The following is a 12,474-nucleotide window of genomic DNA, read 5'->3' on the forward strand; positions in this document are numbered from 1 at the left end:
TTCATACTATTTGAAATTGGGTAGTATATAACGTATTTCGATTTAACTATCAATAGATTAAATTTTTTTAACAATTAAAAGGATAAATTCTAGATCATTTCTAGCATGATGCATGATATTAAGGATGTTTTGAGCTTTTCCGTTGTCTAGGATTGCTAACCTGTATGGGCCAAAAATTATCTTTAATATGATTAGACCATATCAGCATTAAGAGTGCCTTAAAGGTCTGCCACGTATCACCAATATGAATGTGAAAAAGGCATACCTAAGACCGAAGTGGTCTCACAAGAGATGAAGGGTGGAGTCGAGGAGTCATTGTAGTCGAGGACGAGCACTCATCTTAAATGGAGTAATAATGGCTAATTTTAGGATAAGTCACTAAAGAGAATATTCCGGTGGATATTCTATGTACCTATACTATTAGGATTTTTAGGTACATGTTCCCTTGTAAGTAGAAAGAGACATAATTATAGAGGACATGAAATATTTACCTGTAAGAAAACACGTTGGCATTATCTATAGAATCTTGCTTTATTGCACACATACAAAATATAACTTTTTCTTGAGATTCTTGCCTAACTTCTCCCCACAATCCAATAACGGTCCGAATATTCAAAGGCTCATCAATCATTCATCATTGTCAGAAAATATCCACGGATCTCACCCTTCGGGCGATTCACATGTTTTTATTTACTTAAATGTCATTCATTACTATTTATTGTTATTTAATGCTATCTTTTTCCTTTTAATTGCTAGTGTTATCATCATTTATTGCTATCTAGCTAATGTACATATAATCTTACTACAAAATCGATTAAAATATCTTTTGGACATTAATATTAGCTATGATTGACTCTATTTTATCAAATTTAATTGTTTAAACCCAGACTCAAATTTGGGGTCAAACCGTTTGGCGCCGTCTGCGGAGATTGCTTAGCTAATCTTTTAGTTTCCAGTAGATCTACAACTCACGTGGTTTGCTCACCTAACAAACCACAAATATTTCTCATTCTCTGCACGTATAGAAGTTTACATGGTAGGTTACCAAGAAAACAGAGCTAAGGTGACATGTGACATCCCCGACAACCTCATGAATGCTATCAACGAGAGCTATGAAATATTGGGCGATGTTATGACACTTATTGTCTCCCCCAGGTGTTAGAGGTCACCCCCTCATTGTAGCACAACGAAACCAAATGGGAAAGGGGTTTCCACATCTACAAGAGAAGGGATACCACCTTCCATGAAAAAGCTCCTCGAAACATGGTTGATCGATACCTTAGTAAGCATGCTCAACAAACAAGCTCCATGCACGACTGTGGAAACCACGAGAGCCCACACGGTACAGCAAGGAGACGAAAAGGGCAATCAACCAGACCCTCCAACGCTAGGTATAACTCATAATGTTACTGATAGTGCAGGTGACAACGTCCTCACCACTACTTTAAAAAGAATGGAATAAATGGATAATGAGAAGAAAATGCTTAGAGACCAAATGAAAAAAATATCAAGGATGAGTAGATAAGATACTGGGCGCCTCTAAGCTACTACCGAAAAGGGACGTCGGCAAGTTCGTAGAGCAGCCGTATAGAGAGGAAGCGGCCCCATATGCCATAATAAAGACCTTTAAAATGCAACCATACCTCAGGATATACGATGGGACAACCGACCCCGAAGATCACGTGGCTCCTTACGTCACCGCCGTGAAGGGCAATGACCTCACCAAGGTACATGTGTCCTCCATTTTGCTAAAAAAATTGGCAAAACCCTCATTAGAAGGGCATTAACATGGTATTCATAGCTACCGACCCGCTCCATAGAAACATTCAAAGGAATGGCCAATAAGCTCGTGACGGCGCATGCCGAGGCCAAGAAAGCCGAAATAAGAGTAAACGACATCTTCGCCATCAAGCAATCTCTAGAAGAGGGACTAAGGGACTTCCTCGCCCGATTCAATAGGGTGAGGATGACCTTACCAAATGTGTCCGAAGGGATGGCGGTCGCAACCTTTCAGAACATGTTGAGTGTAGAAGGCTCTAGAGCGACTAAAAAGTTGCTGAGCCGATTAATAAAGTACCCTCCAACCACTTGGGATAAAATCCGTAATGCCTACTGTGTCGAAGTCCGAGCAGATGATGACGACCTCAACGAACCAACTCGATGGCTTATCTCGGTACAAGCCGAACCCATTAAAGAATGAAGAGATAACATGAGAAGGGATCACCCGGTCTCAAGGCAGAACAAGGAACGACATCAACCTTACGTTAGGCCCCCCACTGTATGGGTCAAAATCTAGCCATAGGATGGTTGTTCTTAAAAGGAACGATAAGGGGCCGACTGAGCCGTAACCACGCCTACAAGGCATGATAGTAAAGAGCACCTCGGCCATTGATGGGGTCAAATTGTCGGAAAGCTTACACCGCAGAATGAGCATGATGTTTGGACGAGCGATGAGGGGCACAATCATAAGAAAGTACACTGGTGAAAGACCATTGGATAAAAGAGAAAATTGCTAATATATATATATATATATATATATATATATATATATATATATATATATATATATATATGGGGAGCTGATTCCAGAAAGGGGGGATTTTGGAGGAGAGCTACCATGATAGAGTCGAAAAGAGGAACCTTTTCATCATCAACAGTTCTCTCTCTTCCCTTTGCTTGCTCCCATGATTATGACGCAAATCTGTCCTAGTTGTAAGGTTATCTCTCATGTTTGATGTACGATTATTACAATAATAAATGTTACACGTTCTTATTCTTCTATTTTCGCACTCTATATATTTGGATCTGGGATTAATTATGTTTGGCTAAGATTTACCTTCTATGTTACTAATAATTAGTTTGTCAAAAGAGTTTTATACTTTTTGGTCAAACAATTTGGTGCCGTCTATGGGGATTTCTTAGCCAAATTTCTTAGTTTCCTTCAGATCTAGAACCGGCGAAAAGCCATGCCCACTCGAAAGACCAGTAAGTAAACCTTCGAGACAACCATACTAAGCTAGGTCAGGCTGCTACATAAAGTAGAAGTTATAACTAATATCTACGCAAAACCTGCATTTCGCCTGTAGTGATAGGTCCAGCACGACGTATGCATGTTAAAAATAGGATCACGGTCATCTGGCGTGACCACATCCCCATTTGACACATTTACCTTATATATTTACCCACATTCCCACCCCTTAGGAGGGGACGACAGCTTGTTGTGCGGTCTTTTGAAAGAATGGGCACATCCCACCCTATTTTCACATTCCCCCACATAGTGGATGGTCCATGAACGAAGTATGACATGTTTCCCTCATTGTAGGTACAAATCGAACGAGATCGGACCAGGACTCGATTTCAACACTTTAGCAAGGGAGGTGGGCCCAACCCATGCGAAGCCTAGATGCTGTCAACAGCGGAGCTGAACATGGACGCCAAATCTAAAACCACCATTCTAACACCAGGCGGAGCGAGTAACACTACAACGTCGGTCTTTTCATTGACTCGTTGGGTCGAGGTACAGAAAATTTCATTTTGGTTTATCCTCTCTTTTATTGGTTCAAACAAGAATGTGAGTACTCGTGTGGGCAAGCGAGAAAAGGAGCATTCCAACTAGAAACAATAGAAGGAAAACTACTACAAAGCAATTGGAATGTCGCCCACCTCAAACACTTCAACTTTTGAAAAAGGACACCCCTCAAGTCGTACCCTTTTTCCCTCACCCGTGTTTTGTCCCAATTGGGTCCTCTCGGGGAAATCTCCAACAAGGCGACGAAAGGGACGTCTCAAAGTTCAAGTATGATTCATCACCCTGTCTGTCGACCAATTCCCTAGGCCGGGTGATGAAGGGACTAGATACATGGAAACTTCTCCAATATATGTGTGAAACGAACATATATAGCATTCTCCAGTGAACGAAACAAAGCAACATTTTGTACTCCCCATCAAGGTATTCTCCAATGCAAGCAAAATTAAGCAAATTGGGACTCACCCAGGAGATGCATCGTATTCTCCAATGCAAGCAAAATTAAGCAAACCTGGACTCACCCAGGAAACATACAAAAGTAAACTGTGACTTACCCAGGAAACGCATTGTATTCTCCAATGCAAGCAAAATTAAGCAAACCGGGACTCACCCAAGAAACACACAAAAGTAAGCTGGGACTCACCCACAGAACACCCAACATTCTCCAGTAAAGACAAAACCGAGTACGCTGGAACTCACCCCCGACGTACGCATAAACAATACGGTGACCTGTGAAATTCTCCAAAATCTGGCAATGAAACAACGTGTTAACATTTCAACCTTAATTCGAAATAACACCCCTACGGCCGAAGGCCATCGCCAAAAGAAGAATTGGACCTCGCTCGAATTATAACGGGTTAACATTTCGACCTTAATTTGAAATAACACCCCAAAGGCCATCGCCAAAGGATGAATTCAACCTTGCTCGAATTATAACGGGTTAACATTTCGATCTTAATTCGAAATAATACCCCTACGGCCAAAAGTCATTGCCAAAAGAAGAATTCGACCTCGCTCGAATTATAATGGGTTAATATTTCAACCTTAATTCAAAATAACACCCCTACGGCCAATGGCCATTGCCAAAAGAAGAATCTGACCTCGCTCGAATTATAACGGGTTAACATTTTGACCTTAATTTGAAATAACACCCCTACGGCCAAAGGCCATCGCCAAAAGAAGAATTCGACCTCGCTCGAATTATAACGGGTTAACATTTCGACCTTAATTCGAAATAACACCCCTACAGCCAAAGTCCATCGCCAAAAGAAGAATTCGACCTCGCTCGAATTATAGCGGGTTAACATTTCGACCTTAATTCGAAATAACACCCTATGGCCAAAGGCCATTGCCAAAAGGAGAATTCGACCTCGCTCGAATTATAACGGGTTAACATTTTGACCTTAATTCGAAATAACACCCCTATGGCCAAAGGCTATTGCCAAAATAAGTATTCGACCTCGCTCGAATTATAACAGGTTAACTTTTCGACCTTAACTTGAAATAACACCCTTGCGGCCACTGACCATTGCCAAATCAAATAGGTTACTATTTCAATCTTACTCGAAATAACACCTCTATGGCCACCGGCCATCGTCAAATAAAATTTTTGGAACTTGTTCAAATACGTTAGAAATTGACTTCGCTCCAGATTCCAAGTTTGACCCCGCTCGAATACATATGAAAAAGTTGACTTCGCCTAAATCGGTGAGTCCGAACTCAATTCCACTCGAAGGTTCAAGTGGAAACTGACTCCGTCCGAAATGGAGGATTCAAATTCAACCTCATTTGAATCAAAGATGATTCCTCCTAAACCGACAAATCAGAAGTCATTCTTGCCCAAATGTGCAAGGCCGTAGCAACTCCCTTCGGACTCACACGACGAGATTTTACTTGATCCGATCAAGATCAGACTCTCAAAACCGAAAAATTAGGGACTCGCCATACAAAAATCTGAAGGTCTACGCCAAAACAAAAAGATGTAAGAAGAAAGGGGAAGGGAAAGAAAATCAAAGGATATACAAAGGCGAAGCAACTCTTTTATTTATATATACATGTGCAACAACCGCACCTTACACAAGGCCAAAACAGGCCCCGCAAAAAAAAGAAGAAGACAAAAACGAACCAAAAAAATATATATATAAAAAAACATATACTAAAGCAGCAGCAACTTTTCACTCGGCGTCGTCACCGCCGTTCTCCCCATCATTGTCTTCATGAAACTCCTCCCCAGCATCAGCATCCTCGCCAGCCTTCGGTGTCACGGGGTCATAACCGTAGTTGACACGAGCCTCTTGTGCCTTCGCCCGGGCTCCTTCATAAGCAGCCTCAGAAACACTTCCCACCTCCCACAAACCCTTGTATATGTCTCGTTGGGCCTCGGCATGAACCCAAAGCTCATGCAAGTGGCGAGGAACAGCGACAGAGGCAGATTCAACTTGGGCCAAGAATTGCGCCTTTTCAGCCTCGAGGATAGCAACCTGATCTCCCAAGTTTGAGGCCTCCCGATCAATTTTGCCAATGAGATATTCAAGTCTAGCCTCCCTTAGCATGGTCGTTGCCCTCTCGGATTCCTGCTTGGATTGAAGGACATGGATAATGTCTTCCAAGGTCGGTGCTCTCGCTAGAGCCGACGCCTGTGCATTCTCGGCATTCTCCAACTTAGACATTTTTCTCTCCAGCTCGGCTAACTTCCCCATCCATTCCGCACTCAAAGCTTCAACCCTAGTGGCATTGTGATCAAGTTCGGATTGTAGCGATAGCACCTTTGCCTGAAGATACTCGCACTCTGCAATGACCCCCTTCCCAACTCAAGTTCTTCATCCTTAGCAAGAAGTAGCTCCTCGAGCTCACTACATATGCGGATGGACTGCATCAGTTCCTGATCCCTTTTCTCCAGCTCCTCCCCGAGAGATTGATTGTCATTGTTCACTCTGAGTCGCTCATGAATCACATGACATTTGTTGCGATAGCACCGGTACTTTTCAAGCATCGTCAGAAAAATCTTGGCCCGAGTCTCAGCCCTACGAGCACTCTCAATCTCCAGAATGTAAGTCTAAAAACAAAGAAAAAGGTCGGTGAAGGCCAAGGCTCAAAAAACAGAGGGGGGGGGGGGACATAGAAGGAACTTACCCTTAGGCCTATCACGACCACTTTATGTATTAATTCGATGTCACTAATGACCTGGAGAGCCTCATACTCTACGATAGAGCATAGAAAGTCAAACTGTGGCACCAAATCCACCATGTCTCGCAGGAGATTGAGGTCCGATGAAATCTCGAGTATTCGGGAAGGACCTCCCGCTCTTACCACAGTTCGGGTAAAACCCTCCTCGAACATTCTAATGTCATCAGGATCAAGGTCGGATTCAGACTCGTAACCATCAACCACGACACTTTTTCCCCTCTTTGTGGTCGAAGTAGAGACATGATTTGGCTTGGATCACGAGGGCCTCCCAAGACAGCAACGACAGCCTCAGGGCTCCGTCTCTCCGCCACACTAGTCTATTGATCGCCCACGACAGACACAACCTCTACCACCGGGTTGACCTCTGTGATCGGGTTAGCATCGCCATTAATTTCGAATACCGCCAAGGGAGGGTCGCCACCTAAAAATGCTTCAACTGGAGAAGCCACTTCTAACTCCACTCGTCGTCTCTTCGACGGTCCCTTTCCACTATCATCACGGGAAGATTCACTCGTTGAACAAACTGTAGGAGCCAGAGTCTCAGGTTGACAAAATGCGAGCGGAGGAGCCCTCGCCCTTCGCACTCTCCCTGTCAGCAAAGAAAGACAATCATACAACGACTAGATCAAACCATAAGGCAAAGAAATAGCATTTGTAGCGGGCCGACTTACCAGTAAGAGGCTTACGCCCATATCTCTCGTAGAAGGCTGCCCATTCACGAACCCTTATTGTATGGGGAAGAATGGCATTCACCCACTCACGGATGTCATTGACTGGTGGGGGAGGCAATCTCTCGGCTGCGAAAGCAAAAAAAAATTAGCAATGGCACCTAAAGAAGAACGATCGGCCACCGCCTAGAAAGGAGTCAAAATAAACAAAGAAAAACTTACGGGCGAAGTTCCACGTCTCAGGGAACCCTGTCGAGTCCACCACAAGGTGCTTAGTCCGCACGTAAAAATAGCTTTCCCAGAAATGGCGATTAGACTTATCATCCATCTTAACCACTGAACTCTTTGTTCCTCGGTGGCACATGTGGATCATTGTGCCTCGAATAATTTGAGGGGCAAAAATATTAAGCATGTGCCCCAAAGTGACCCCTCGGCTAGCGAGCTCCGCATACTTGAGCAGCATGAGGAAGAGTTTGTACACGTACGGTGAAAGTTGAGCCGGACACACTTCGTAAAAGCGGCAAAAGTCTATCACTAGGGAGGGGAGAGGAAGCGTATACCCGATAACAAAAGGGTACGTATAGAATGCGCAGTACCTCGGTGGTGAAAATAAACAATGTCTGTCCCTGTCACCGGTACCATTTCAATATGGTTCGGAATTCCACACTTGGTCTTGAGTGCCGCAATCACCACTTCATCCATGGTAGAGGATGCATGATCCGGTTCTTCTCCGGCGGGGCTGTTGAAGTCAGTCCATAATTTTCCTGGACGAGGCAGTATCTCAGCCACTGTTGGAACTCCTTATCTTCCGCCACCTCCACTCCCTCTCCAAGAACAGGTACGTCATTTTCCAGCACCGGAGCTTCGATGAACCTATCAGTTTGGGAAGAGGAACCAGCCATTTGCCAAACTTGATTGGAATAAACCAGAGTGAAGAAGGAAAAGAGAGGATGAGAACTTCAAATTCTGACGAAAGCAGAAGTATGAAGTCAGGAGTATGAAGTATTGAAGAAGGTGGAGGTTTGCAAAATTCTCAGATGAATCGAAAACATAACAATCAAATGGTGGTTTCCCCCTATTTATAGAGACACAAATGTTCTGAGCAGGAAACCCAAGAGCCGCCAATCAAAAAACTGAAAGGGAGCGGGAAACGATACATTATCTGGGAAACGTGCGCCATAATGATGCACAATGGGAATTCACGATGTTTCAGATCGATACAAGGATTCAGCTCCGAACTGACGTACGGTTCCATGGTACCATTGAAGCGTCACGTCATCACCTTGCCCTAAGGATCTCGTTCAATGCGTAATGCTCAGATTTCTCCTAACTTTTGAATCAACAAAGTCCGCCTATTGAGCTCACCAAGAGGCGACCCCGATGGACGGAGGGACTAACTTATGGGTCAAAATCTGGCCATAGGATGATTGTTCTTTAAAGGAATGATAAGGGGCCGACCGAGCCGCAACCACACCCACGAGGCATGATAGTAAAGAGCACCTCGGCTATTGCCGGGATCAAATCGTCAGAAATCTTACACCGCAGAATAAACATGATGTTGGATGAGCGATGAGGGGCACGGTCATAAGAAAGTACGCCGGTCAAAGACCATTGGATAAAAGAGAAAATTGCTAATATATATATATATATATATATATATATATATATATATATATATATATATATATATATGGGGAGCTGAGTCCAGAAATGGGGGATTTTGGAGGAGAGCTACCATGATAGAGTCGAAAAGAGGAACCTCTTCATCATCAACAGTTCTCTCTCTTCCCTTTCCTTGTTCCCATGATTATGACGCAAATCTATCCTAGATGTAAGCTTATCTTTCATGTTTGATATACGATTATTACAATAATAAATATTACACGTTCTTATTCTTCTATTTTCGTACTCTGTATATTTGGATCTGCGATTAATTTTGTTTGGCTAAGATTTAGCTTCTATGTTACTAGTAATTAGTTTGTTAAAAGAGTTTTATACTTTTTGGTCAAACACCCACCCATCCTCCCTTCTGTTATGATGATGGCCCATCTAGGCCAAGGACGGGGACTCACAGGAACGAGAGAGGTATGCCCCTTGTTATCTGCTCACAATTTTTGTGTTTCGCCTATAAAAATAGTCTACGTCCTGGAAAAACTCGAAACAAAGGTGAAGTGGCCGCCAAAGATGAGGTCTGATCCGAGTACTAGGAAATCTGACGCCCTCTGCGAGTTCCACCAAGAACGTGGACACAAAACAAAGGATTGTATCGCCTTAAGGCAAGGGGTAGTGAACATGTTGCAGCAAGAGCATCTCAAAGAGCTACTGAGCGACAAAGGAAAGATTACCTTTGCCCGAAGTCAAGAACGTCAAGGCCCACCGAAGCTACCCTCACCGGCTAGCATGATCAATATGATTATTGGCGGCTGCAATGATACCTCCATTAATGACATCAAGTTCACTACCACTCACAAGCTCAAAAGATCGATCACCCACGAATGGTATGACGGACTCAAAGAAAGCATCATCTTTGACGAGTCAGATGCCGATGGTTTGACTTGCCCTCACAATGATGCTCTTGTCATTACTTTATGAATTTTAGATACTAATGTCAAATGTATCATGGTAGATGACGGGAGTGGAGCATGCATTATCTACCCCCAAGTCCTCCGCCAGATGAGACTCGAGGACAAGATAGTGCCATGCTGCATCACACTAACCGATTTTAATAATGCAGTTGAATGGATATAGGGAGAAATTACACTCCCCGTCCTCGCCGGTGGCATAACTCTAGAGATAACGTTCCACATCGTGGACCAGACTACCACATACAATGCCATAGTAGGACGACTATAGATAAATCCCATGAAAGCTGTCTCCTCCAGCCTATACCAAGTGATCAAGTTCCCAACACCTTGGGAAATATTCAGCATATGACGGGAACAAAGCACGTCTCGGGAATGCTACTACATCGTGATAACTAGGAATTTTGACGTGTTTTATGCTCCTTCCTGCTTACGCTTTGATTATAAATTCTTACAAAATAGTCCCAAAAAGCTCATAGGTTGTGCTTGATTGCAGGTTTGATCGACAAAGTGACGAAAAGTCAAAGATGGCTCAAAAGGAGTGAAACCTGCTCAAGTACCAAAGACAAGGCAAACTCAGGACAAAAAGGCCTAGTGCAGCCGCACTACACTTTGTGCGGTCCGCACTATGGGATTCAGAGAGCTGGCAAATCGAGTTTCAAGGCAGTGCGACCGCATTCGATCTTGCATGGTCCGCACTAAAAGTTCTGCGGCCACATTGCCATTATGTGCAGTCCGCGGAAGAGAAAATCAGAGAGATGTAATTTGACAAGGATCAAGCCAGCGCGGTCCGCGATCATTTTTTGTACGGACCGCATTAGAGTCCTCCGTGACTGCGGTCCATTTTGTGCATTCCGCGGAGCCTGAGTTCAGAGAGCCAAGAATTCAAGTCCAAGAGCCTAGTGCGGCTGCAGTCCATTTTGTGCGGCCCGCACTGACCCCGCATGGGCATTTTTGTCCAGTTTTTCCGGCTTAGTATAAATAGAACATTTTCCATTTTTAGGGTATCAGTTATTTCCAGAACAAAGCTACGCTCGTGAGAAGTTATTGTGTAGCCATTTTTTGCATCTTAACTTAGATTTAACGATAGATTCTCTGTATTTACATTAGCTTTTAATTAATATGTCTTGTTCTTCATCTATTTCTCTATTTGCTTCTTCAAGCATGAGTAGCTAAACCCATTAGCTAGGGTTGTGGCTCAACCCTAGTGTGGGTAATTGATGGGTGTTGTGATTTAAGGTTAGATTGACTATTGGTGTTTGTTATTTGGGTCAATTTTATGGTTTAATTATGAATTGGTGGTTGCAAACATTGGTTTGTGCTAAGTTGACTTGGCTCTTCTTGAGAAAGAGAGCCTAAGTATCCAAAATTGATCCAACAAGGAATTAGGATGGACTTAAGAGAATTGATAGTCCTAATTAAAGGGTTAAACCTCGAGAGAGTAATTACCCGACTTGAACCCTAGTTGCTTGAGCTAATTTGCCTACCCATTTGGTCTCGAGAGAGTCAATTGGGCAAAATCACTCTCTCTACCGAGAGGTGTGAGAGTGGTTAAAATTGTGCAACAGTTATAGCATATTTCCCCAATCATGTCAATCGAGCCTTAGAAGCATTTACCCGTCAATTAGCCACCTAGGTGAAAGTCACTACCCGAGTGCCTTTCTACCCATTAGATACAACTCTAGTAATTTTCTTATTAGCATAATTTAGTTCTAATTAGTAATTGATAATATTAGTTTGTTAAAGAAAAATCAAAAGATGTTTGGAAGTGACATTTGGAACAATTACACAATCCCAATCTAAACAGATACTCGACTACATTCCTAGCTCCCTGTGGAAATCGATCCCGACCCACAAATCGGGTAAAAGCTATTGCAACCCTCTTTTCCTACTTTTTAATAGTGCGAAGTAGGTAGCGATCAACTTTTTGGTGCCGTTGCCGGGGAGCTAACGGTTTTGGCTATCTATTTAGTTAGTTTTGTGTATTGTTCTTCTTTCCTTCTTTGTTACTTACTTGTTTGTGTCATTACTCAGGTACCAACATGGCTTTAAACAACGCTAATAACCCTCTTGGAAACGTGATAGCGGGGGAGGAGGTAGATGATCTTGAGCAAGACGAGGTGCCTCTTGCACCTCAAGGTCAACGGAGAGGCCGGAATGCCAATGCTAATCCAAATGACAATATTCCAGACCCTCCTCAGTTCCTCCAAGAGTGGCTCCTAGAGTATTATCGAACCAGGGCTACACAAGTGCTATTGTCCCACCCTGAATCCGGGCGGGCAACTTTCAGATAACCAATGTGATGTTGACCTTACTTGGGCAGCGTGGGTACTTCACGGGCGTTGCAAATCAAAATGCCTACAAACATCTCAAGGGGTTCATAGATACATGTTGGGGGAGCAAGAAAACGAATGTGTCCAAGGATGCATTGAGATTGAGACTTTTCCCGTTCTCACTTCGGGGAAAGGCATTGGATTGGCTCGAGAGACTCCCCAACCATTCCATCACAACT

At 43.4% G+C, this 12,474-nt stretch overlaps 1 protein-coding gene across 1 annotated transcript; it reads left to right on the forward strand.

Moving 5' to 3' along the window:
* Window positions 1-9,564: 9,564 nt before the first annotated feature.
* Window positions 9,565-9,972, forward strand: LOC138885396 (uncharacterized). The gene has a single exon (XM_070166342.1). The coding sequence runs from the start codon at window positions 9,565-9,567 to the stop codon at window positions 9,970-9,972; it is 408 nt and encodes a 135-aa protein (XP_070022443.1).
* Window positions 9,973-12,474: the final 2,502 nt, after the last annotated feature.

Source organism: Nicotiana sylvestris, chromosome 2 (genome assembly GCF_000393655.2).
Source record: "Nicotiana sylvestris chromosome 2, ASM39365v2, whole genome shotgun sequence".
Classification (NCBI taxonomy): Eukaryota; Viridiplantae; Streptophyta; class Magnoliopsida; order Solanales; family Solanaceae; genus Nicotiana; species Nicotiana sylvestris.